At 44.2% G+C, this 27,932-nt stretch overlaps 2 protein-coding genes across 2 annotated transcripts in view; one reads left to right on the top strand and one right to left on the bottom strand.

Moving 5' to 3' along the window:
- The window catches only part of LOC143930085 (dual specificity protein phosphatase 13A-like), a 190,289-nt gene extending 187,259 nt beyond the window's left edge, over nucleotides 1-3,030 (bottom strand). The window contains exon 1 of the mRNA XM_077454032.1: nucleotides 2,925-3,030. The gene's annotated coding sequence lies outside the window, so the exon portion shown is untranslated. The remainder of the gene's footprint in view (nucleotides 1-2,924) is intronic.
- Nucleotides 520-27,691, top strand: VDAC2 (voltage dependent anion channel 2). The gene is made up of 9 exons (XM_077454030.1): nucleotides 520-662; nucleotides 10,388-10,459; nucleotides 13,772-13,821; nucleotides 18,176-18,328; nucleotides 19,027-19,079; nucleotides 19,165-19,392; nucleotides 24,181-24,331; nucleotides 25,373-25,430; nucleotides 27,080-27,691. The coding sequence occupies exons 2-9, from the start codon at nucleotides 10,393-10,395 to the stop codon at nucleotides 27,169-27,171; spliced, it is 852 nt and encodes a 283-aa protein (XP_077310156.1). The 5' UTR covers nucleotides 520-662; nucleotides 10,388-10,392; the 3' UTR covers nucleotides 27,172-27,691.
- The last annotated feature ends 241 nt before the right edge of the window (nucleotides 27,692-27,932 follow it).

The raw sequence follows: 27,932 nt of genomic DNA, 5'->3' as shown, positions 1-27,932 counted from the left end.
GAGGCAAAAACGAAATTTACAATGCGTGTGCCATTTGATCCCAAATGTCATCCGCTACACAAGTAATTTTTAAGCAAAAAAAAATCAATTATTTTAACCTGTAAACAACAGGTGTGAAAAGTAGGCTTGGCACGTAAGTGGTTAATGTGTGCACACCAGAAACTCGTTTCCACATCCACACATGACAGGTCCTCTTCCCCGCTCATCCCCCATCATATAACGCTGATGGGTGGAGCGCCTTTTCCCTGTCACTGGGAGCCTCATCCAAACCAATCTCAGCGCCACCTGCCGGCCCTTCCTCTCAGGTTACCGCCACTATTACAAGCGCTTGCGCCAGCCGCTCTCCCGCCCTATGAAGGACCCTCAGCCGGGAGTGACCGCGTCTGCCAGCATGAAAATGATAGAAGCGGCTATTGAAAAACGTATCTATAATGTCACCGTCGGTCCCAACGAGCTCTGAGCGGACACACATGTGATATGAGTGTCGTACAACACAGTGCGGTGGCTGGAAGCCGCTCTCCTCCGTACAGGCACGGTGCGGGCACCAGGAGGCGGGTCTGGGTGGGTCGTGTGGGCGGAGCTGGGTAGTGACAGGCTCTGGATCTCCTTCACTTCGCCCTTCCGCTCCACACACCGGCAAGGCCGCACACAGCTCTGCACAGGTGAGATGAGGGGACCCGGCCAGGCCCGGGGAGGGATGGACGGACTGGGGGAGAGATATTAGAGGAGGACGGGGGGCTCCCCGCATACACTCATTACCTGGCCGCACACTGCGGCCTGGCCCAGCCGGCTTCCACTCACATCTCCCGGGGAGACTACCGCTCCAATACACTGGGGGCTCCGTCATTATCTGACTGCAGGCTGGGAGGTGTAGTCCTCACAGAGGCCACACACTATGGGTTAGCGGGCAATGCTGGGCTTTGTAGTCGCCCTCACCTACTGGAAGGTCACAGCCAGAGACAGGAGGGAGTTGTAGTCCTCAGCTAGGAAGGTCACACATGGAGGGTGTTGTAGTCTCCCCTCAGCTAAAAGGTGATCGATGGGGGAATGCTGGGAGTTGTAGTTCCCCCCCCTCATTTGACAGAGGACAGATTGAGAATGCTGGGAGTTGTAGTCCTCAGCTACAAAGGTCACAGATTGGGGGGTTGGTGTGGCATGCTGGGAGTTGTAGTTCCCCCTCAGCTGGAAGGGCTTCAGGTTCTGTGGCAGATTAAGGTGGTAATTAAAACTCACTTGGTGCCTTATCTGCATTAAATAAGCCTCAGAACCTGTATAATCCATATGTGTTTGGGTTTAAAGGGATGAGGGCAAATATTGGGGATCCTGGGAGTTGTAGTTCCACTTCAGCCAGAAGGTGACAGATTGGGAATGCTGGGAGCTGTAGTCCCCCCCCCCCCCAGATGGAAGGGCAAATATTGGGAATGATGGGAGTTGTAGTTCCCCCCTCAGATGGAAGAGTAAATATTGGGAATGCTGGGAGCTGTAGTTCCCCCCCCCCCCCCCAGCTGGAAGGGCAAATATTGGGAATGCTGGGAGCTGTAGTCCCCCCCCCCCCCTCAGCTGGAAGGGCAAATATTGGGAATGCTGGGAGCTGTAGTCCCCCCCCCCCCCTCAGCTGGAAGGGCAAATATTGGGAATGCTGGGAGCTGTAGTCCCCCCCCCCCCTCAGCTGGAAGGGCAAATATTGGGAATGCTGGGAGCTGTAGTCCCCCCCCCCCCCCTCAGCTGGAAGGGCAAATATTGGGAATGCTGGGAGCTGTAGTCCCCCCCCCCCCCTCAGCTGGAAGGGCAAATATTGGGAATGCTGGGAGCTGTAGTCCCCCCCCCCCCCCCTCAGCTGGAAGGGCAAATATTGGGAATGCTGGGAGCTGTAGTCCCCCCCCCCCCCTCAGCTGGAAGGGCAAATATTGGGAATGCTGGGAGCTGTAGTCCCCCCCCCCCCCTCAGCTGGAAGGGCAAATATTGGGAATGCTGGGAGCTGTAGTCCCCCCCCCCTCAGCTGGAAGGGCAAATATTGGGAATGCTGGGAGCTGTAGCCCCCCCCCTCAGCTGGAAGGGCAAATATTGGGAATGCTGGGATTTGTAGTTCCCCCCTCAGCTGGAAGGGCAAATATTGGGAATGCTGGGATTTGTAGTTCCCCCTCAGCTGGAAGGGCAAATATTGGGAATGCTGGGATTTGTAGTCCCCCCCCCCCCTCAGCTGGAAGGGCAAATATTGGGAATGCTGGGATTTGTAGTCCCCCCCCTCAGTTGGAAGGGCAAATATTGGGAATGCTGGGATTTGTAGTCCCCCCCCCCCCCTCAGCTGGAAGGGCAAATATTGGGAATGCTGGGATTTGTAGTTCCCCCCCCCTCAGCTGGAAGGGCAAATATTGGGAATGCTGGGAGCTGTAGTTCCCCCCCCCCCCCCTCAGCTGGAAGGGCAAATATTGGGAATGCTGGGAGCTGTAGTCCCCCCCCCCCCCCCCCCCCTCAGCTGGAGGGGCACAGATTGCAGTGTTGGTAACCCCCTGATCTATGTGTGCTGAGTACTCTCCATAAACACAGGAGCGGTCCCCGATGTAGAAGAGATAACGGCTGTCATATTCTCCTCGCCTGTCTCTATGTGGAATCCTATATATAGTGTGCCGGGCCTGGAGAGGATTCCCTGTAGAGGAAGATGAGGGTCTTTTCAGCCACGTGATTGCATGTCCTTCCCTCATTGTCCTCCTCACAATGAACTGTCATTGTTTAGTCATGGTGACCAGTCTTGTGGTGTGCGGAGTCTATTCTCTGCTAGGAGATTGGTCTCCATAGCTCTTCCAGGAAGAGAAGGCGCCTTTCCTGGAAGGGTGAGGAGGAGACGGGGGCGATTCACGTGAAGGAGAAGAGCATGCTTGCAAGATGGCCGCCCCCAGCCCTGGCTGCATGCTGTGTAGCCATACCTATAAATAGGATGTCAGCCTGTGACTTCCAATCCTAGTGTGACCTTAGCCGTGCGGATGTTCCGTGTCTCCAGAGATCTCCTCCTCTCTCACTTCCTTCTCCTTCAATGCACTTTGATAGCTATGTGGGCTTGTCTGCTCAGAACTGGTTGAAGCCAGAATGTGTTTTATAGGCTGCATACTTCACATATTCACCACTTTCCGGATTTACTAAAGTCACCGGCCCTTTGTGCAAAAAGCCCCGAGGATTCCGCTTGCATTAGAGCTCTTTATTCTCTAATAACGTTAATCATTACCATTCCGTTTATTGGGCTTTTCCTCTAAAATGCTGATTGTGGTGGAAATCTGCAGCTGAATTTCCCCCGATCACATACTGGTTCAGTCCTATGGATTCATCACCCAGATCCCGTATACTCCGACCAGATTACCACACGTATCCGTGACCTTAGATTTCCTTCATTCGACTTCCCTGGGGCCAGGATCATTCTTCAAGGCAGTCCAGTCATTCATGTAGTCTTTATGTCATGCAGATGTGTTACCGTTATGTTTTTGATGAATTGACTTTTTAGGAGCTTTAGATTATAATCAATTCTGACATGGAGAGTAATAATCATGATTTGGGGTAGTGCTGATAATTCAAAGCCTTTCCGGATCAAATATCTGTATTTTCATCCTTTCACATATAGTGATGTCTGGTATAGCAAGCAGATGAAAGATCTTTGTAGTGAAGCATCAGATGGAAGCTGCATAGAAGTGTTGCAGGAACTAGTATGGAGCCCGTGGGTTTCGTACCATCTGTGGCTTTTCTCAGGAATTTTGTATTGAGAGAGACTGATTTAGCACATGCTTGTGCTATTGTAAATCGTGAGTTCTACCTCCTTGTTCGGGAGAGTAACAAATGTTTGGTCAAAAATCTGATGCCCTGAATAAGTTTGTCTGCCCTCCCCTCTACATCATGTTATCTGACAGCACAGCTTACAGAGATCTGAGGAGAAGCCTGTATTCTATCATGGAAACAAGTCTTCTCCTACCTAGTCCATACCTACCGAGCTGTCATTGTGGGACAAAGGTGCCGCACCCTCTGAAACCTTATAACCAACGTCGTCTTTTGTGGTTCCTATGTGTCTAATAGAGCCGATCACAACCTTTTCACCCCAGAGGATCTCTTTAGTTAATTTTCAGGTCCTAAGGAACCCTTCTAACAATTATAGCTCTAGTTTATGGTAAATCCGTGTTATTAGAAATTGTAGCTGTAGTCATGACTAAGCAGGACAGTTTAATGTACGTTTTACATTGGTGGTCAGCAGAGAAGAGGGGGGGGGGGGGTGCCCTTACATAGGTGGTTAGTGGCGGAAGGCCCCTTCCCTTACTTTGGTGGAAGGCCACCCCTTTCCATAGCAGAGAAGGCCACCCCCCTCTTTACATTGGTGGTCAGGGGGACATGAGATGCCTTTGGACATAAGGAGGCAGAACATCCCTTACATCAGTGAATAGTAGAGTAGGCTCTCCCTTTGCATTGGTGGTCAGTGGAGAAGGTCATTCTCTAAAATTCTAAATCAAATGTATATAATTTATCAGTTTAAATCCCAACCACAGCACTACTTGCATGGAGTTTTTATGTTTTCCCTGTGTGGGTTTCCTCCCACGTTCCAAAGACATGTGGAAGGTTAATTTTCTCCTTTTTAAATTGGCCCTACTATGTGTATGAATGTGATTGTAAGTTCATTTAGGGCAGAGACTTATGTGAATGTACATATGAAGAGCACTGAGTAAATTGACTTTGCTATACAAGTAGTGGTAATAAATGGTAACATAAAAATAGTCAGTGGGACGTGCGAAAGACAGATGGATGAAGAATGTCCATTACATTTTCTGGTTACATTAGCGGTCAGCCGGGAACCATAGAGTTCCATTGAACTCTGGCTGAGAGGCTGGTCTCATAAATGGGGCTGGGCCTTCTGAAATGTAGGTGAGCTGTTGAGAGAATATAGATATATAGAGCTATATATAGATGTAGATATATTCTCTATCTCTCGCATGAGTAGCCACAGATGTTCTTAGAATAAGCATGTGGCTTATGTGACAAGTCCCCCAATCAACAGTAAGTGTTTGTTCTTTGTTTCCAGTTTGGGTGTTGATGGCATTTAGTGGTGGTCGTCTGCGAGTGACAGATGTGACCTTGCTGCTCCTTTTACAACTCCTTGCGGTTCCCTTAAAGGATATTGCATCAGAGAGTGAAGCCGACCAGTTACCCTCATTGTGACATTTCTCATTCACAATATGGGATGTTGATGAGTTTCTGCTTTCATTTTCACTTGTGCATATTTTGTGTAAACTTCTTTTTTCTTCATGCATTATGCAAAGTGAGAGATGATCATTAAAAAGAGAATTTTTCCATAGTTCATCTGCAGCTGGAAATGCCGTATTGCTTAATGCTTTATTTAATTGGTCTATTGAACTGATATGTTTGACTGAACTGTACAGCAGCATTGGGCTCTTTTGGTGTGGTTTTGTTTGTATTTTTTTGTTTTGTTTTTTAAAGCTCTTCCTAAATTGAACTCCCATGAAAGTCTGTCCATGTAAACAGGGGCTTTTAGCAGAGTTTAGGATCTGCCATGTTAAGGTAAGGTTAAACCTCCCTCTCCTGAATATGGAAGAATGACGTTTAGGAAGGAAAGTTTTTTTGGGCACTATTTGAAAATGAAAAATGCGACAATGCGCTGTGCAAGGGGCATTACTCTAAGCAGATGACCTGCCCCTTGCAAATTATATACCTCTAAAAGCTACAACAGTGAGCATAGGGATATGTAGACGCAGGTCAGTGTGCTGCAACACCCCACCCCCACCCCCAGCCTGGCTGCGGGGAGGCTGGCAGTGCTGTGGTTGCTGAGCGGGACCCTTTAAATGTATTTGTTTAGTTGGTATAAATGTGCAACAGGCAGATAATCTGTCATGTATGCCAGCAAGAAATGTTCACAAGATATCTTCTATAGTAGAGTGGAAGTTGAACCCTTTCTAAAATTGTGTCCGCTATTGATATGTTGTGTGACTCTCATATAAGGGGGGACATGTGATCCTCGGAATGCAGGTACACACCTATAGTGTTTGTCCTTCCTGATAGCAAACTGTCAGGGTGTGTTGGGGAGTGGCTGTGGAAGTATGCACTGTCACAGCTCTAAAGATTTTCATTGACATGAAGTGACTATTAATTTTCCAGACGCTAACGCCTAACGTTTCCTGTGACATTCTAACCAAACCTGCACCATTGTATTTTAAAGCTGCATTCTGTTACTGCAAACACGCTGAAATTCCATGTTAAAAATAGTGCGTGTGTGTGTGTATACTAGCAAAGTGGTGTGTGACTTTTCCAGAAGGCCCCTCGACTTCTTTTCAAGCAGCAGTGCAGGATCTGGGATTCTGAGAGGTTGGCTTCAGCTCTGCAAGATTCCCAACCCAGAGGTCACAGGCTTTCCACCTCCCTCCCTCCCTCCATCCCTAGTATGGAATTACTCTCCTATATTTGTATTGGGGTAGAGGCCCTCACTGCACAGAACAGGGTGGCCTATCCTAGTCCTGCTCTGTGTTCTTACTTGGTGGTGGCAGCTTCATTCATTTATTTTTATCTGTAATAACAATCGTTCTTCCTTTTGAGGGCTTGTTCACACTATAATGTGGTTAGTGATTACCTGCGGTTTATGCACAAGAACAAGACAGGTCATTATTAGGGCACTTTTTTTTATGTGCCTCTTTCACGCAGCAATGCGATGTGTGGTGCCCTGCGGGGAAACAAAATGCAGACATTCTGCATTTTTCAACAGCTCAGCTCACCACACTGCGTGCCACTGCAACTCTGATAGGAGAGAGAGCCCTTATGTGTGCATTGTGGAGAATATCTGCATGCAGGCTGATGTGAACCAAAGGCTAAGAGAATGATTACATCGCATTCCTCATATGGTAGCACCCCCTTCATCACCTCATACACCTTTATAACCACTTTAAGGCTAAGTTCACGCTGGCATTGAAGAGGCATTAAGGCCTGATTCCCACCTATGCATTTTGCACTACAGAATGTGTTCATAGGAAACCATGTTAAATGGACTGTAGTGCAAATCTGCTAAATGCATAGGTGTGAATTGGGTCTGGAGGGGCATTTTTAACACCCCTCAATCGCCCATTCAAATGATACAATTGAGGGCACACAGTGCTGTTTACATTATACAAACGTGAAGCGTAAGCATTGCTTTGCTTCAAAATTGAAGCCTTATGTTGAGTCTGGAGGAGTTTGAAGCTTTTCAATGCCTCCCATTCAAGTCTATGGTAACGCTTCGCAAATGCGTGGTAGGCATTTGAGGTTCGGTTGTGGCATGTTGCAGTGAGTTTTAAAAATATCATGCAGGAGAAATGTTTCATAATGCCCTGTAATGATGGAGGAGAGCATAGGGTGTCCTGTAGTCACTGTGCTGCTTGAAGATGTCCGACATCAATGTGCCTCAATTGCTTATACATCGGCATCACTTGCAGGAGGCCAGACATATAAGGCATAGCAAAGGACTCCATGCTGCTGCCTTCCCTGCTAATGGACTATGCAAAGAAACACTCACCATGACAAGTCACACCTCAAATTGTCACTCCCTTTTTAATTATTTTTAAATAGGCGTTTTTGGGAGCTCTTTTAACGTGCGTCAAAACCACGGATAGGGCATTTGGGCAGTGTTTGTAAAGCACCAGTCTAATGCCCATACTAATGTGCAATAATGCCAGTCTAACGTCCATACTAAAGCACATTAACACTATAGGCATTTAAAGTGTTAGAAATTTTAGTCAAGTGCGAACAAGCCCAAAGTTGTAGTTGAGTGGTAAAATCCAACTGCAGCAACAGGAATTTTATTATAGATTTGAACATCAGATTAGCTGTTTCTATTTGTCTTTTTTGGAGTTTCCCTTAAAGCGTAACTCCACTTTTGTTGAGGGGGGAAAAAAAAAAAAATTTCCCTCTGGTTTATCTATGTACCTTACAAGGATTTTAACAAACTTTGTTGCAGATTCCTACCTCTTTGTTCTGAAGACATTCCCCTTGTGTTTGGGTCCTTTCACATGGGACGGATCCATGATCATCCACCCCGTGAACATCCGCTTGCTCAGCGGGGATTGCTTCATTGATCCTTGCTGAGTCGGCGGATGACAGGGCGGTCCCTGCACACTGTGTAGGGACCGCCCTGTCAGATATCCTCTCTCCTCTATGGGGGGATCGGATGAACATGGCCTGTCTGTCCGTGTTCAGCCGATCCACTCTGCAGATGGATAGAAAAATACGATTTTCCTCCATCTGCAGAATCGGACCATAGCGGGGGACGGATGACATCTGGTGTGAGCGGATTTTCATCTGCTACCTGCTATCCCATAGGGATGCATGTATGTTTGTTTTTCTTAACCCGAAAATGGATGAAATGCGGACATACTATCCGCACGTGTGAGGGGGGCCTTTGTCTGTGCCCATGTGGAAAAGTAAGTCTAATGGGAGTGGTTTTTATAATGATCTATCAGCAGTGCACCTTCCGGGCTCTAATGAGGAAAAACTGCTGGGCCTGCATCCTTTTTAGATGCGATTTCCTATTGAAAGTATCTTCCCACAAATGGCATTTTTGTTGCAGGGGATGCCTGAAATCTGACTGTAGTGCAGACTTCTGGGAAAATTGGTGAGCCAATCACATAAGCAGGAAATTATGTTTCTGGAGGACGTTCTGTACACCACCTTTGTATAGAGCACCTCCAGGTAGCCATATTGCATTTTCAGAAATTTACAATTGGAAAGGTCATTTTTAATAACATTCAATTACAATGTTTGTCGCAGTTGTATATGCTATATTTTATTTCATTTGCATCTTTTTTTTTTTTTCCCCACAAAAGTGGAGTTGCCTTTTAACTTTCTATCTTGGTTACCACATTCAGTGACGGACTCGCTGTAGCATGTCTGCAATGGGGACATTTCAAAAAATAAATTGACCCAAGTTTAAAAACCATTCAGCACTCTTTAACCACTTCAGCCCTGGAAGGATTTACCCCCTTAATGACCAGAGCACGTTTTACAGTTTGCCACTGTGCTGATTTAACTGGCAATTGTGTGGTCATGCAATACTGTCGTTTTTTATTTATTTTTTCCTCCCTTCGCCTTTCAGCACAGCACCTTGGAGAGAGCGTAGCTCCACCTCTTCACAGGAAACACTGCATGACTAAATCCAGCTGCCTCCACCATGCCATCAGTAGTTTGTGTTTCCTCCACCATGGTGGAAGCACTGATGGGGAACGAGAGGGGCTGCACTCTCTCCAAGGAGGGGGTTTTGGCAGTATTTTTCAGTTTGGTTCCAAGCCCAGCCCCCCCCAGCAGGGTTGCTCTGGTGCCCATTCCTTTGCCGGCTCACAGGAGTAAGGGTCCGCTGGTGGTCCTCCGCCCCGGGTACTCAAGGGGCTGCAGGTGTGCGCAGAGCATCCATGCCAGGTGTTGAGTCGGGTGATGTCATTTCTGGGGGGGGGGGGGGGGGGGTGGAGACTTCCGGCAGGGTGTAGTGGCACGTGATTCCGGCTGCTGGAACGCAGGAGGCTGCATTATGTATTATAGCAGAAAGTAAGAAATGTGAAATCTGCTGCTTTCTGGGATTAACGCTACTGCCTAAACTGACGTTGACGCTAACTAGTCACACATGACACTAATGGTGATCAGAAAAAAAAATGTACACTACTAATACCACTGTGACAGGGAGTGAGAATTAACTGAGGAGTGATCAAGGGGTTAAACCTTTAGGGGATACCCTAAACCTATCAGGGCCTACCACTAACTGCCCTAATGCTGATTAGTGTTTACAAGTACAGTGATCAATAAAAGCTGCACTTGGTGACACCGACGGGGAGTGGAGCGGTTAATTGTGGGTGGCGCGATCAGGGGGGTGAATATGTGTACCGGTGGTAGTGTAGTGTTGGTGTACTCATGTTTAAGATGCTCCTCTCCCGCACACTGGAACCGAGAGGTCTCCAGGACGGGAGATTGCATCACTTCCTCTGCCTATGTTTATGTTATACAGGCAGAGGACGTTTTGTCCATTGATCAGCAGGCCATAAATCGCTGGCCTGGACCTGTTGAGTGATCGGTTCTAAACTGAATCCGATTGCCATAGTGCGGGCCACGTACTTGTATGTGACTTCACGCAGCCGGGCCACCCTGCTGCAGTATATGTACGTGGGGTGGTCCGTAATTGGTTAAATGTGCATTCATTATTGCCTGTGTACCTGTTTAATAGATTTCTCTGCAATTTTGCCCCAGTTACCAAAATTTTTGGGGAAGAAGTCTTTCCTGCGGGGTGCCCGGTCTGCCGTGCGAACCAAACTGCAGTTTTGATAGATTAGCCGTCTGGTTTATTTATTTTCCCTTTAATATTCCTGCTTTAAAAATTTTTTTTATTTTTTTGCAGTCAAGATGGCCGTTCCTCCTTCCTATGCTGACCTTGGCAAATCTGCTAGAGATATTTTCAACAAAGGATATGGTAAGTCCTTTTTGAACGGAGAGAAATCCATCATTTTGTTTGGTATAGAAAAAGTAGTGCATTGCTTTTGTCGCCATATTCCTATGGGGAATGCTGTAGCATAAAGGATAAGTTCATCTTTGGTAACATGTTACACCTGTTGTATTTGGGGTGTAACGTTTCCAAAGAGCAATTGCATGCGAGTCTTCGTTGCCCTGCTGTGGCAGTGGGCAAGAGGTCTCTACTCGCACCTGCTGGCAATTGAAAGAGCAGGTGTGAAGGCTTTGCTTAGACAGGCACATCAGTCAGTCATCTGTGAATGAATTGACTACAACTACTGTCTAACACCACGGCAGACAGTTGGTAGTTCTCAAGTAAAGTGTTTGTAACCCTAAAGAAGGGGGGGGGAGATCCTGTTCCTTTTTTAAAGCATTAACATTGCTTGTGCTGTCATTTGGCCCCTTGTATTACCTGAAATGCGTGGCTTATCCTGCCTGGTTCTGCCCCCCCCCCATAAACTGACCACAGTTTTTATCATGGCTGCTGAGCCCTGACATCGTGGTCAGCTTGCATGCCTCCGTTATCCGCAGCTCTCCTCTGTCCTCCTTTCATAGTTAGTAAGGTTGAATAAAGACACCAGTCCATCCAGTTCAACCTGAGTGAGTGTCTACAATTGTCCTTATCCCTGTACATTGCACACTCGCATCAGTCCCTACCCTCAAGGAGCCACAATCCAAGGTCCCCATTCATATACTAGGGTCAATTTTGGACAGAAGCCAATTGACCTACCTGCATGTCTTTGGAGTGTGGGAGGAAACCGGAGTACCCGGAGGAAACCCACGCAGGCACAGGGAGAACATGCAAACTCCAGGCAGGTAGTGTCATGGTTCCCTCCCTCCCTGTCAGCTCCGATCCTCCCCTCCCACTGCCATCATAACTCTGTTCTTTCCACCATCCTCTTTGGTATAGTAAATGATGTTCCCAAGTGTATGTGGATTAAAAAAAAAAAAAGCTGCTATATACATTTATTTATTTATTTATTTATTTTTTTTTCTTCCTCCATAACGGCGCTCATGTCACTGCTCGCCTCTCCTCCTCCTGGCTGACGTCAGGAGGGGCTGAGAATCCCCAGCTGCTTTGCTGTCAGATCGTGAGAGGTGGCCGGTCACATGTGTGCCAAGCAGCACTATAAAATAAGGGATATAGGGGCTTTTTTTTAAAAAGCCACATACACTGGACACATCAGTTACTATAACAGAAGGGATGGAAGAAAGAACCCTGAGTGGCTTGCCAATCAGTTTAACTGCAAGGGGGCTGGTGAGCATCATTGATCTGCCTGTACGGAAGCTATGGGCAGGAGCCTTACATTACACCTGTGATCTGAGTGCTGGTGAAATGCCCTTCAGTAGGGATCTGCAATTAGCGGACCTCCAGCTGTTGCAAAACTACAAGTCCCATCATGCCTCTGCCTCGGGTGTCAGGCTTGTGGCTGTCAGTCTTGCTATGCCTCATGGGACTTGTAGTTCTGCAACAGCTGGGGGTCCGCTAATTGCATATCCTTGCCCTACAGGCTCCAGGGAAAAAAATGAATGCTTCTATTTATTTTTTTTCCTGCAAAAATGTTTTTTGTAAAAGGTGAACTTGGCCTTTTTAAAGCTGAACTCCGAATGCAAAAAATTGTATTCTACAATAGCTGCAAAGGGACTAAATGCACTTCTGTGTGCACCAAAATGCCTTCACAAACCCAGTTATTAAAAGCAGTGACATTATTACTGTGCTATACATGACCTGAGCAGAGCTGTAGAAAGGGCCCAGCAGGTCCCACTCCCCCCCCACAGATTCAGAAATTTACAGGAGTGGCAGATACAAGACCAGCCAGCCTGCACATGGAGAAAGCAGAAGTGACTGGTCTTTATTACAAGAAGCTCCTACAGAGTAAAAGCTGTAATCAGCATAGATCTGGAAGAAATACACAAAGCACACAAAGATCCGGCTAAGTAGAAATGCGCCTATACATTTAGATATTAGAAATTTTGCATATCTGGGTTCAGCTTTACATGTGGTCGTCTGCTCACTTTCTTAAGGACTTCCTAAGAAAACAGAGGGTTGGGGATGGTGTCGGCAGTGGAGAACTCCATGCCCAGCTCCAGTCAAAATCTAAAACTGAAGATGTATTTTGATGTTTTACAATATGCATACAGAATTCTAAATGCGCTGTTGACATGTGTGAAATTCTTTCTGCCCAAATGTTTGTAATGAATTGAGATTTGCACTATACTGCCTCATTACATTGCCAGGAGAATGTGCCATTTACTTATGCAGCTTCCTTTGCCATGCCCTAAAGTCTAGTCCAGCCTCTCGACCTTTTCAGCACAGAGGAACCCTTAAAATATCTTTTTGGTCTTTGGAAACCCCTGCTAAAAAAAACAAAAAACAAAAAACTCCAATGTCTACAACTCCATGATACATTGGTGTAATTGTACTTGTGGTCATTTGGAAGAACTAGCCTCTTACGGAATGGCTGGAAAGATCATTGGTGTCAGTGGAAACTTATCTGAGAGGCAGAATTTGAATTGCTCAAGGACCTTCTGAAGGAACCCTGCTTGAGAAACCTTGATCTAGTCTGTTCACTAGTGTGGTCATCCTTCTCTGGTTCCCTCCCATTCCTGTAAGCCTGCCCAAATACTTAGGATTATCTGCGCACATCAGATATCCAATCATGCTTGAGTGATTTTTTTATTTTTCCCCCCCCTCTTACCTGGGCACTTGAATGCTGACCTGGGTTAAATTTATAGATGGATAGATAGATGGATAGATAGATATTGTCAGCCTAATTGGAAGTGGGCAGGTGATTGTTGGGAACAGGGCTAAGTATTCTCTGGTGGTTGGAAATCACTTACCAAATTGTATAGCATTTTCCTGGTGTTTGGCAAATGGTCAGATTATGTCTAGGCATTCTAAATACCTACTAAACACAGAAAATGAAGAAATGGTAGAGAAAGAGGTTGAAACATGAAAACATGAAACATGAAAATAGCCGCCTGATCATTTCTGTTAGCTGAATACGGGGCATTTGAGGTGACCATGAGTGGCAGATGGCCATGAAATGCTGCATTCCACTGGCCGGTCCCATTTATCTTGCAGTTTAGGCTTGAAGCTGCCCACTCAGCAACCAGCTCGGTTCTTTATTATCCAGCTATAGTATACATTGAAGATAGGTGGTACTTGCATGTGACTTTCTGTGTGTGCTCACAATGTGACAAATTTTGTAAATTTGAGATCTGCTTTAAAAGTTGTTTATAAAAACATGTTCTTTTTGTGGTGTTTATACAGGTTTTGGGCTGGTGAAACTTGATGTCAAGACCAAGTCTGAAAGTGGAGTGGTGAGTTTAGTTTATACCCTTGTTACTGACAACTTTTTTTTTTTTTTTTATATAGTAAACATAACTGGGCTTTATTCCTCTAATGCAGGGTGTTAGATCTTGTATTGTTTGTATAGCTTCTCTTGGTCTGCCCACCTGCTGTAATTCAGGGGAGAACTTAGATGATGAGACAAGAATTGAGTTTCATGAGTGGTGTAAATATGTGCTGATCTGCATTACTACTGGCAGATTCACCCAGTTGTGTCCTGTCACCTGAAGTGCATCCCAGTGCTGAATTGCGTCTTTATCTATCCTTCAAATACAGCTTCTTAGTGCTTTAAACTTGGTGGACATCTAGGAAGATATTAATGTCATCTAAGATACGTTCTGCCTCATTTTCATCTTAATGCATTCTATGCATTAAGATAAAAAGCCTTCTGTATGCAGCAGCCCCCCTGATATTTATCTGAGCCCCATATCTATCCAGCGATGTCCATGAATGCCTCGTCCAGGCCTCCCTCCTGATTGGCTGAGACATAGCAGCAGTGCCATTGGCTCCCGCTGTGGTCAATCAGACTCTGCCAATCAGGAGAGAGTGGGGGTGAGGTCGAATGACAGCTCCGTGTTTGAATGGACACACGGCACATGCTCTGGGCCAGTCGCCCTCCAGAGTATTCAGATTTCTAGGTGATGGGGAGAATAGCCCAGATTAAATTAAATCAGAGATTGGTTGTATCATTTCTAGGACACCGAAAGCTATGATTTTATGTGGCAATACAGATTAGTAGATGGCCACTGTAAATGATCTGTCAGTGTCATCTGCTGACCTTTTACTTGCAGGTTGTGGTGCTGCAGTCACAAAAAGTAGTTGGTAGTAATCAGCATGGATTTATGAAAGCTCCATTCCTGCCAGATCAACATTCCATGAGGACGTGAGCTGTCATTTACATGGAGAAAGGCCCGTTGATGTGGTGTATCTGGATTTTGTCAAGGCGTTTTTATATAGTTCCCCATAAACTCCTAATTTTACAAATTGGGGCCTGTTGCCCTGAGGGTAGTGATAATGGCGTATCTTCAGAATTGGTTTTGAGTTGAGTGCAGTACCCAGGGGCTCTGTCCGGGGCCCAATACTGTATAATTTGTATATAAAGGATATAGAGGTTGGTGTAAATGGTTCAATCTCTGTGTTTGCTGATGCTAAGCAGAGCAATAACATCACAACAGACTATAGAAACTTCACAAGATCTCAAAAAAATAAGTTGGTCAAACACATGGCAAGTGAGGTTTATTTTTGAAAAATGTAAAGTAATACACTTGGGGGGGGGGGAGGGGGGGGGGGGTTAAAAATACGCATGCAGTTTACTTGCTAGGGGGAGAACCTCTGGGGGGTCCTAGTCGATGTGCTCAGCAATTGCTGGCTTTGCTTGCTGCAGCTTGGCAATGCATGCAGACTATTGGCATGCATTAAAAAGGAATTTACTCCAGAGCTAAAACTATAATTCTGCTGGTTCAGTCGCATCTTGAGTGTGCCATCTAGGTCTGGTCACAGCTCCTCAGGAGGATGTGCTGAAGCGGGAAAGAGTCCATAGAAGGGCATCAAAGCTAATTGGGGGACTGGAGGACCTCAGTTATGAGGAGCGACTACAAGCTTTAACCTTATTCTCCAGGGAGAATAGCCGCTTAGGAGGGGATGTGATCGTAATATACAGCTATCTAAATGTTCATTCTAGCATAGGTAATTCAGTCTCGGGTCACATAAGGGGACATACGGCCACTCATTGACATTGGATGAGAAGTGGTTTAATCTTAAACTGCATAAGGAGTTTGTTACTGTTCAAGCAGTAAGGACATGGAACGCTCTTCTGCAGCTGGGAGTGTCTCTGGTTTCAAAAAACCTAGATGGGCACCTTGGCAAACATAATATACAAAGATAGGTGAAAAGGTGTCTCTATTCAACCTTGCCAACTATGTAATTAAAATCTCTATTGACAGTGCTGTAACCTTGCTTTCTAATCATTTGAACAAGGTAATAATACAGCTGTAGTGCTTTATGGATACAGTCCAACAAAGGTATGCTGTATAATCCTGTATCTCAGATTGACATTGTGGACTCCATCCAGAGGACGTTCTTTAACCACCTCAGGTCCAGAAAGATTTTACCCCCTTCCTTACCAGGCCCTTTTTTTGTGATCTGGCACTGCGTCACTTTAACTGACAATTGCGCCGGCGTGAAACGTTATACCCAAATAGAATTTGAACCCCCCCACAAATGGCTTTCTTTTGGTGGCATTTGATCTCCTCTGTTTATTTTTTGTGCTATAAACAAGACCAAAATGTTTTTGAAAACCGTTTGCTATAATATCCCAAAAAAATTTATTCATCAGTTTAGGCCAATAAGTATTCTGCTACATAATTTTTGGTAAAATATCGCAATAACTGTATATTGATTTGCACAAAAGTTATAGGGGCTAGATTTATGGACTTTATTTTTTATTTTATGTTTTTACCAGTAATGGCGGCAATTTTTTAATTTTTTTGGGACTACGACATTGCGGCAGACAAATCTGACTCCAAGTGACACTTTTTGGGGACCGGTGACATTGATCAGTGCTATAAAAATACACTGATCAATGTATAAAGGATACTGGCAGGGAAGGGGGTTAACTCAATAGGTTAACTGTTCCCTGGGTATGTTCTAACTTGGGGGGGCTAGGCTGTCAGGGACAACAAAGGGATCACCGTTTTCTGATCACTAGGAACAGCAGATCTCAGTATGAGAGAATGGGGATCCACCTTGTTTACAAGGATCTGCCTCTCCTCAAAGCGATCGAAGGTGGCCGGTGGACATAGTCTGTGGCTCCTGTGGTGTGCAGCAGGCGTGCACCCATAGTTTAACATGCACGGACTGATGTACGGGTACGTGGGTTTGCGCAGTAGAGCCAACCTGTCACCGTGTATACATACAGTGGCTGGTCCGCAAGTGGTTAAAATGCAACATATTTTACTGCATGGTCACTGAGGCGATAAAATGCTTTGAACATCAAACCTGTTGCTTTTGTATGTATGGTTTTAATAACTGCTTTTTTTTCAATGCATTGAAATACTTTTTTTTTTTTTTTTTTTTTTTTTTTTTTTTATATAATTCAAAAGCCACTCTTGGACTGGCCATACAGAGACCTTTACCTAAAGGCCCCATCTACACAGTGTTGGTGTGGGAATCCTGTCTGCTGGGCCATTTGTCTTCTCCCAGTGTCAGGAGCTGTCCCCGCCAGGAGAAGACAGTGATTTATCACTAGCCACTATAGAAGTTGCTTGTTATAATCTGTAAGCGAATTTGGCAGGCTGGTTGTATCCAAGCTGATTGACCAACTTGGTACGTTTTTTAGCCTGCTTATTAACAATTTGAATCTTGGCTGGTCCCTGCTGAATTGGCCAAGATTCGAACAGTGTATGGCCGACCTTAGAGGAAATGTTTGGATGGGGAGTGGTAGTGTCTGAGAAGCTACATTAAACAGGCTGACCATTTTAGATCGACCTTCAATCTAAGTAGAAAATTCAAGGTTGGCTACAATTCTCTAACCAGACAAAGCAGGGCTAAAGGTAAATAAAAGAACAAAAGGCAGGCAGCACTTCTGCAATAACAAACGCCTACCTGCCTGCTCGCAGTCTTCTGTTGAGTGCACACTTGAGCTGAGCATGTACAGCTCGGCATGCATTCCTGACAGATTCCAGCTATGCTGGAATGATTGACTCCCATATGCATGCGTGGATGATGTTGTTCTGCCACTGGCCAATCAAGAGAATGAAAACATGGCACCTGAAAAAGCTAGGGAGATGACGCTGGAAAAGATTTCTGCTGCAGCGCTGGAATGAGGAGGTATTTCTGTTTTAGTTGCGCTCTAAAGCAGTAGTGAACCGCCAATAGGGGGGGGGAGGGGGGAAGTTGGGTCCCACACCTGTTTATCCCATAATGTGCTAGTATGCACCGCATAATACATGGCAAATGCGCTTTAATGTTGAAAAATTTAAGGTAACGCATTTGGGTTCTAAAAATACGCACGCAAGTTAATCGCTGGAGGGAGAACCTCTGGAGAATCTAGGATGAAAAAGGACCTGGGGGGGGGGGGGCGGCGTGCATCGAGTTTCTTGAAACTATTAGATAAGCATTTGAACGGCCACAACATACAGGGATATACAATGTAATGCTGACATGATCTGACCTCTGTAGTATCCTCCACCCCACCAGGGTCCTACTGGCCTTTTAGGAACCCCATAGGATTTTTGGTAAATGTGTTCAAGGATTATAGAATATAAATGATGATCTGTGTGTGATCAAAGTATGCTTACCGCTAACCTTGTCTAATTTTTCTGCCAGGAATTCACTACATCAGGTTCCTCAAACACAGATTCTGGTAAAGTAAACGGCAGCTTAGAGACCAAATACAAATGGGGAGAATATGGCCTGACTTTCACAGAGAAATGGAACACTGACAACACCTTGGGGACTGAAATTACCATTGAAGACCAGGTATTTATACATTTTAATTGTTTCTAACAGCCTAAAGGACCAATTCTGGGCTCTCGTGTAGCAGAAATGTGTGATCTCCTGTGATGGAGGGAGTCACCACTGAGCCCTCCCCCTTGTTACTGGCTTATGAGTCCTTGTTACCTTTGTACAGATGTATTTTTACATGTTCTACTCAGAAAATTCCATATATGCTTGATATTCCATTTTTATAAAATGTATCCATGTTATTTGTTGGGTTAGGGTGGTTTCCAGCAGCTGTTTTATCTGTTTTAATAGTGGCTGAGTGTACAGATTGTACACTTAAATAATATAGATAAAGCCATCTATTCAGAATAGCTTGATGCAGTTTGTAGTAAATGGCTGTTTATATCGGCCTATATCTGTACTATAAACCAGCCGTTTGGTTCCATAATTGGCTCAGGGGCATACAAGACTTTCGTGACCCCCACCCACTATACTACAATGAGGAATATATCTTATTTTTCTTATATCTGGGATAGAAGTGAGACCGGCAGATACTTTCTATTAAAAGGGCACTAGTGTGTATTACTACTAAATGGAACACCCCTCCCCACCCTTACACAGCTATACTGTGCTTCAGTCAGTGCATTCCTTGGGGTATATTTAGATGTTGGATTGCAGTTTTGTATTAAATGAGACTTTTTGAAGGTGATATAACTTGTTCATGTCTTCCTCAGATTGCAAAAGGCCTTAAGCTAACATTTGACACTACCTTTTCACCAAACACAGGGTGAGTAACTGTCCTGAGCCCCTTTAGTGTGACGTGCATAGAATACAAAGCCCACCAATTTACAATGTTTGCTTTCTTCTCTTAGGAAGAAGAGTGGGAAGGTTAAGGCTGCTTACAAACGCGAGTTTGTAAACCTGGGTTGTGATGTGGACTTTGATTTTGCTGGTCCTGCCATTCATGGCTCGGCGGTGGTAGGCTATGAAGGTTGGCTAGCCGGTTATCAGATGACCTTTGACAGTGCCAAATCCAAGTTGACCAAGAATAACTTTGCAGTTGGTTACAAGACCGGAGACTTTCAGCTGCATACTAATGTGTGAGTATATACTATAATCCATCATTAATATGGATAGCTTTTTCTTTTTTTTTTTTTTTTTTTTTCTGTATAGCTCTGCAAGAAAACTGGTTTGCACATTAACCACTTGCCGACCGCCGCACGACGATGTACGTCGACAGAATGGCACGGGCAGGCATAAGGGCTTACATGTACGTCCTTGCCTGCCCGCGGGTCGGGGGCCCGATTGGGCCCCCGCCCGGTGCCTGCTGCGGTCGGTATTCGTTCGGGAGCGATCCCGGACGCGGGGACGGCCATTCATTCATGGCCACCCCCTCGCGATCGCTCCCGACGAATGAAAATGTCCGGTGACATCACTTCCTCTCCTGTAATGTAAACACAGGAGAGGAAGTGATGTATTCTCTTCTCCGTGTCGGTATTTTTCGTTCCGGCACCGAGGAGAGAGCATCGGTGAGTTGCACAAGCACTACACTACACAGTAGAACATGCCAGGCACACTCGCACCCCCCCTTTACCCCCCGATCACCCCCCAATTACCCCTGCCCCCCCAGTCACAGTGACACCAATTGCTTTTTTTTTTTGCATTGGTGTCATTTGTGACTGTAATAACTGTTAGGGCAGTTAGGGTTAGCCCCCTTTAGTTCTAATGTGCCCCCCTAACCCCCCCAATAAAGGTTTAACCCCGTGATCACCCCCCGTCGCCAGTGTCACTAAGGCTGGGTTCACATTGCAGCGGTTTATGATAACGAATGTGATTCGCACTGCAGTGCAAATCACATCCGATCTCTGTGCGATTCGAGTTCAGCCATACAGATAGTATGGCTGAATTCGTGTCGCACCCGCCGCAAATTCGCACGGGACCCTTTTTTTTGGCCCGCAGCAGAATCGGATCGCATGGGTGTTCACACCATGCGATCCGAGTTTGCAGATCGCACTGCGATATGCGAACTGATCTGGGGGTGTCATTAACATTTCACTGACACTCCCAGCAGTTCGCATAGGGCAGTGTGAACTGCCGCCGGGAGGCATGTGATGCGGGAACCCGCCACGCATTCGTGGCGTTCCCACATCGCTCCAGTGTGAACCCAGCCTAATAAGCGATCGTTTTTCTGATCGCTGTATTAGTGTCACAGGTGACGCTAGTTAGGCAGGTAGGTATTTAGGTTCGCCGCAGCTTTTTATAGCGCCAGGGACCCCCATATACTACCGCATAAAGCCCCCTGATTGCCCCCTAGTTAACCCTTTCACCAGTGATCACCATATAACTGTTACAGGTGACGCTGGTTGGTTAGTTATTTTTTTTATAGTTTCAGGGCACCCGCCATTTATTACCTAGTCTCACTAGTGTACCCCTAAATTTAGGGGTGTCTACTTTCCAAAATGGGGTCATTTGGGGGGGGGTTTGTGCCATCTTGGCATTTTATGGCCTTCAAAACTGTAACGCCCTTAGAAAACCTGAAGGCGGTTCTTGGTTTTCGGGGCCCCGTACGCGGCTAGGCTCCCAAAAAGTCCCACATATGTGGTATCCCCGTACTCAGGAGAAGCAGCATAATTTATTTTGGGGTGTCATTTCACATATGCCCATAGCATGTGTGAGCAATATATCATTTAGTGACAACTTTGTGAAAAAAAAATAAAAAAAAATTAAAGTTTGTAATTTTCCCGCAACTTGTGGCAAAATATAAAATATTCCATGGACTCAAAATGCCTCTCAGCAAATAGCTTGGGGTGTCTACTTTCTAAAATGGGGTCATTTGTGGGGGTTTTGTGCCATCTTGGCATTTTATGGCCTTCAAAACTGTAATAGGTAGTGAGAAGTGAAATCAAAAATTTACGCCCTTAGAAAGCCTGAAGGCGGTGCTTGGTTTTCGGGGCCCCGTACGCGGCTAGGCTCCCAAAAAGTCCCACATATGTGGTATCCCCGTACTCAGGAGAAGCAGCAGAATTTATTTTGGGGTGTCATTTCACATATGCCCATAGCATGTGTGAGTAATATATCATTTAGTGACAACTTTGTGTAAAAAAAAAAAAAAAAAAAAAAAAAATTTTTTTTTGTCATTATTCAATCGCTTGAGGCAAAAAAATAAAATATTCAATGGGCTCAACATGCCACTTATCAATTTCCTTAGGGTGTCTACTTTCCAAAATGGGGTCATTTGGGGGGGTTTTGTACTGCCCTGCCATTTTAGCACCTCAAGAAATGAGATGGGCAGTCGTAAACTAAAAGCTGCGTAAATTCCAGAAAACGTACCTTAGTTTGTAGATGTGACAACTTTTGCGCAAACCAATAAATATACAATTATTGACTTTTTTTTTTTACCAAAGACATGTGGCTGAATACATTTTGGCCTAAATGTATGACTAAAATTGAGTTTATTGGATTTTTCTAATAACAAAGTAGAAAATATCATTTTTTTTCAAAATTTGCGGTCTTTTTACGTTTATATCGCAAAAAATAAAAATCGCAGAGGCAATCAAATACCATCAAAAGAAAGCTCTATTTGTGGGAAGAAAAGGACGCAAATTTTGTTTGGGTACAACATTGCATGACCGCGCAATTACCAGTTAAAGCAGCGCAGTGCCAAATTGTAAAAAGACCTCTGGCCATTTACCAGCAAAATGGTCCGGTCTGAAGGTGGTTAAACAGTACAGAGGGTTTATAGAGGCTTTAAACTGAAATGAGTGTTTATATAACTATGCCCACCAGTTGGTGCATTGACTACTTGCCATCTGCCCCATAGCAGATCTACTATTTACAGATTTAGGCCTCTTGCACACTGCAGCTTGAAAGCTCGGTACAGGGGGTGTGTGTGTGTGTGTGTGTGTGTGTGTGTGTGTGTGTTGTTTTTTTTTTTTTTTTCCCCTTTACTAAAATACAGCCCATTAATTGTAATGTGTCTAAACAAGCCCTGTGTATTCTAAAGTAAAAAAAATATTTTTGTCAGTAATTTACACTTAATGCGCGTGAATGCGTGCAATTGCTAATTTACATATTGTGCAGAAGAATGCAAGAATACTTTTTGCACACGTTAATGTACAAAAATGCACACAAACAAAAATAAATCTGAAGTAGATGCTCAAATATATATATCTATATATCCTATTTTTTTTATATTTACCAGAACCACATAATGAGGTCAAACCTTAAGTTTCAATTTGTATGCAGTTAGGCATGGTTTTGGTAAATATAAAGGAAATCGAACATCAAAAGTTGTATAGTGTGTATCCAGCTTTAATGTTGCAGACTGCTCCTGATCATGTATTCTGCCCTTCTGCCTGCAGGGGGCACGCTCACACCTCAGGCAGGCCTTTTCTGCTGTGAATATTCACAGCATAAGCTGATCTGCAATTGAGAACACTGGATGTCCACCGGCACCCGATGAACGTTCTGAACTGCTTTGTTCTAATAGGGGGGGAAGGGAAGGGATAGATTGTGTTCCTGCACAAAAAATAAATCACTGCCCCTAGTAAAGAGCCTAATACAGTGCACATAAACACTGGCTAGGCGCACAATTAACCCTTTGATCGCCCTTCCCTGCCAGTGGCATTAGTTTGTGTGGGGTTTATTTTGTTCTTCTGTGCTTTTTTTTTTTTTTTTTTTTTTTTTGTCCCCCGCCCCCCCCAGTTCTATTACATGCAAAACTCAATTTTTGTGGGAAAAACTCTGACTTTTCCCAAAAATTTGACCAGGTTCCATAGCAACCAGTGTTAAATTTCCCTGCATTTCTGCAAAATGCATCAAACGCATTAGTGTGAATGGAGCCTAAATGTCAATCTGTACCACATGCTGGCTATGCTTTTTCTTTGCTGTTTTTGTACCTAGAATATGCTGCTGTTCACTCTTCACTACAGAGACTGTGATACCCGTTGTACCTCTGTGTACTGTATTGCTATTTCTTTGCTGTGAGATTTACTGTCTTGGAAAAAGATAGATATTGCACTAGTACAAGCGAATAGAATATATTGCAAAGTTTCCATTAGCAGACAGTTACAATGTCTATGAAATCTCACTGTTCTATAAGGACCGTTAAAACCTCTTTGTATAAACGCGAGCAGAAGTGTGCATCATGAGCAGGCAAGGCCTGTATGTGAACAGCACTGCGTTTTAAAGCCTGTCCTTATACGAGCGTATATGTAATGTATTAGGAAGGTCACGTGTCTAGGGCAAAAGGCCGGACCACTAACCAGCTGATCAAAAATCCAAACTAAACTGAGTAAAATGAAAGCAAAAAAAGGTCAATTTAACCTTGTGGAGTTTAACTGACAAACTATAAAATCTCTCTCAGTTGGAGGTCATTGCACCAGTCAAAAGCCCTGTCAGACCCATGAGCAGTAAAAGAATAAGTGAGCAATTACACAAGAGTGTGTAAACAAGGGGAAATAATGCCGTTGTAGCGTATGCTCTTGACCAGACACAAGGTATCATTGGGGTAGACGTGGCTAAATGAGTTTGTCAGTTTCCAGTCAGTAATGCATGTGACCAGATGTCAAAAAATCTGCTGCTCTGTCTTTACTAGTAATGTATAAGACCCATCTCTCTGCCTCCATGATCCTCTTCACTTCTCTTTGCTCATCTCATGAAGTTTTGACCTTGATATGGGGGATTCTGCTTGAAGCCACCACCCCCCCCGTCCAGTGAAGCAACGTCGGTGGCTGTAAAAGGTCTGTTGGGCTGTGTGTAGAGATGGCTTTGATTTAGCCCAGTAGTCAGTAGTAGAAAGGTGAAACGAAATCAGCAGATCAAATTAATTCCTTTTTTTTTTTTCCCCCTAATCATTTATATATTTTTTTTTTTTTTCCCCCCTTTAGCAATGACGGATCAGAATTTGCTGGTTCCATCTACCAGAAAGTCAGTGACAAACTGGAGACAGCAGTTAACCTGGCCTGGACAGCTGGCAACAATAGCACCCGCTTTGGCGTTGCTACCAAATATCAGCTGGATTCTAATGCGTCCATCTCTGTGAGTACTTGGGGTTAATACCGCTATATGTATGTATGTATGTATGTATTGTTAAATACAGTTTTAATACACCCTGCACTAAATAAAAAAAATGGCTACACAAATGTAATCAGACACATTGATGCAAACTATATTTCCATAAATGCTGGAAATTTTTTTTTGGGGGTATCATTTCTGTATAATGCTGCATAGACGTAGATGCAGTTTTCATCTATTGAGTTTTTTTACTGTTCAAATTACTTTTTAAAGCTGAAGTCCAGGAATATATATATATATATATATATATATATATATATATATATATATATATATATATATATATATATATATATATATATAAATTTTGTGCTTTAAAGACCCCTTTCAAACTGGGCACTGCATCGGGCATCAGTGGTTTTAGCGCCACTTTACTGTCGTTTTAGTGGTGCTACTATTTAAAACTGCCCCCACTAGTGGTCAAAAAGGGTTAAATCCGCCAGCAAAACCGCTTTGGCGGTGCTGCCCCACTATTTTTAATGGGCAGGAGCGGTGTATTCACTGCTGCAAAGAAGCTGCTGGCAGGACTTATTATAATGCCCTGCCAGTGCAGCACCCAAGCACTCACGCTTTCACACTGGGTTTGCAGCTGAGGCTTTTTTCAGGTGCTATGCCTTCAGTGTGAAAGGGGTCTAACACTAGTTGTGTGGTGCATTTTGGTTTTTAAATTTTTATTTTATTTTTTTTGTGCAACATTGGCAGGAGTAGTATTTACTTCAGTAGGTATTAAAGTGTTACTATGAAAACTATTGGGTCCTTCTGAAAATTGGTAAACTTGGTTCAACTATCTGAGGCGAACAATTGGAGGCAGTAAAGGGGTTGGACCCCCTTGCTGGCCAGTAGAAAGTTTTAAAATTCAGATATCTGTTCACTCTGGGAACCTGGGTTGTATAAACACTTACAGGTACCTTGAAGTGGTGGTTTTAATCTAGAGTGCTTGTATTTCTGACTGGTGTGCTTTGCAGTAAAAACTATTCTTACAACAGACTTTTTTTTTGTATTTAGGCAAAGGTGAACAATGCCAGTCTTATTGGTGTAGGCTACACCCAGACCCTCAGGCCAGGTAAGTACTTTAATCAAAAGTCAAAAATAAAGAACTGCCCCATACTTTCCTTGTCACTGTTTAGTATTAATCATGTTTTTTGCACTCATTTTAATACTTATGGCATGTGCTGCACCCCCCCCCCCCCCCTCCTTTTTGGTCTGCTTTACTATTAGCCCTTGTACACACAGTCGGAGAATCCGTCGGAATGTGTCCTGTCGGATAATCTGACTGTGTGGTATGCATCGGACTGATTCCGTCGGAATATCCGTCGGACCCAATTTTCCAACATGTTGGAAATATTTCCAGACCAACTGGCCCGATCGGACATACTCATGTGTAGAGAATTTTGATTGGACCAAGTGCCACGCATGCTCAGATCAAATTCCTACATCAAAGCTATTGGCTACTAGCCTGAATGTAGTCCCATCGTAACGAAATTTACGTCATCACGATCGGATTTTTCGCCAACTTTGTCCGACCGTGTGTATGCAACAGTTTCGGACAAAATCCGACGGATTTGGTTGTGGAAATCTCCGACCGTGTGTACAGGGGCTTAGACTGTTTCTATAGGGTTAATTGTGTGAATGTGATAGGCCCAAGTGACCTGGAATTTGAAAAGCAAGAGCAGACTTTGAGGCTGGATTCACTGTCTTTGGAATCGCCTTGCAGAAAGGGTCCCATGTGTCCCTGGTTTCTGTTTCAGGGATGAATCGGGCCCAAATCTTTTGCCTGAATTCGGGCCTGATACTGAGCCAAAGACTGCCCAGGAGGTGTGTGAACCGGCTCCATTGAGCCGCTCAGTCTCCTGTCATATGCATAAGTGCACAAGGCATAGGCGTGAACCCAGCCTGACATTGTATAATTGAGCCCATGTGAAAAAATAAAAAAATTCAAAAGAATATAAATTATGAATTGTCTACTGTAATAGTTCCTAATATGGCATGAATATATGAAAACGTGTATAGCCTTATTAGTAACTTGAATGCTTTTATTCAAATGATTGATAAAAGTGCTTCAGATTTGGTTACATTTTACTATGGAGAGAAACATCCCCTCTGTAAATCTCCTTCCTATTGGTCAGCTAGTAGGACAGATTCAAATTTATGTGTTAAGCCAGCCAGACTATTCAAATCTCAGCCAGTTTGGCCAAGATGCCAACATTTTGGCAGGCTGAATGTACCCAAGTTAATCGATCAACATGTGTACAACCAGCCTGTCGGATTTTACATGTGGATATTGCAAGCGGCTGATATAGCTGCTAGCAATAATCATGGTCTTTTCTCAGCGGGGACAGCGTCCTTGCCGAAATACAATGGCTTGTAGGGACAGGATTGCCCCCCCATCAACACTTGGAGCACTTTTTTTTTTTTTTTGCAGCCAGTGTTCCTGTCTATGGCCCGTCTTGCATATAACTGATGTGTCCACACTGTGGCATTACTGGGTGCACATTTGCAGACACAGAAGCCTAAATACACATTTGATGCAGAGCATTAACATTCTCATTTTCTATTCTGCATTATATGGATTATCCTGTAAACCTTTTACTATCAAACACCTATTTGAAATTGGAGGAGAAGCAGAGAGAGATGTCCAAACATACCAACTTTTGCTCCTTAGTCCTATGTTCTTCTATTGGCTGCTGACTGTTTTCTCGTTTGTTTACTCAGGAGTGAAATTGACGCTCTCTGCGCTGGTAGATGGAAAGAACATCAATTCTGGTGGCCACAAACTTGGCTTGGGTCTGGAGCTAGAGGCTTAGGCACCTTCTTTCTACTGCCTGCAAGCAATGCCAAGGGATATCCAGGAAATCGGCCTTACCTACATCTTTGTTTTCAGTACCATAACCAGCAACTCTTATATTTTGCCTCCCTCTGTTTGTTCCCAATCCATTTCTGACATAGGACAGGAGCTATTTGAAGGTAGCAGTTGATATCTGGATGAGCCTAGTTACATTTGCCTGGTAACCCTCCTCTATGGGATTCTACAGAGAAGCACTCCCCCTTACACGTTATTTAAATGTGTATTTAACTATTTTTGTAGTGCTTCCCAATCATGGTGACCTAGACCTCTGATGTAAGGGAAACACAAAATTGTACATGTGTATGCATGTTTGTTTTTATGTTCCTTTTTAACATTTGATAAAGTTCTCGGCAGTATTGGAGCCGTAGATAAGATCACCCAGAGGGACAGCAGTTTTCAGTAAATCACCTTTATTTTGTGAGGATTTTTGATATCCCATACTGTAAGAATCATGAATAAAAAAAACCTTACATGTGCAAGTTGTTCTGGTCTTTTATTTTATTTTTTTCAGTTTTTACTTTCAAATAGTTATTTTAAATAAAAGCTAACTAAAAAAATACATGTTCTCAGCATGGCATTTGCAGTTTCTCACTATGGAGGGCTCTGTAATTCAGACAATGCAATTTGTATTTTTGGTGAAAAACTGCTATGAAAAAGTCAATAGCAAATGAATATATTGTGCTGAATAAAACACAGGGTGTAGTCAGTCCAGAGACTTGC

This window comes from Lithobates pipiens, unplaced genomic scaffold (genome assembly GCF_037356315.1).
Source record: "Lithobates pipiens isolate NorthernLeopardFrog02 unplaced genomic scaffold, aLitPip1_a1.2 Scaffold_25, whole genome shotgun sequence".
Lineage (NCBI taxonomy): Eukaryota > Metazoa > Chordata > Amphibia > Anura > Ranidae > Lithobates > Lithobates pipiens.
This window is presented reverse-complemented; position numbering and strand designations above follow the sequence as displayed.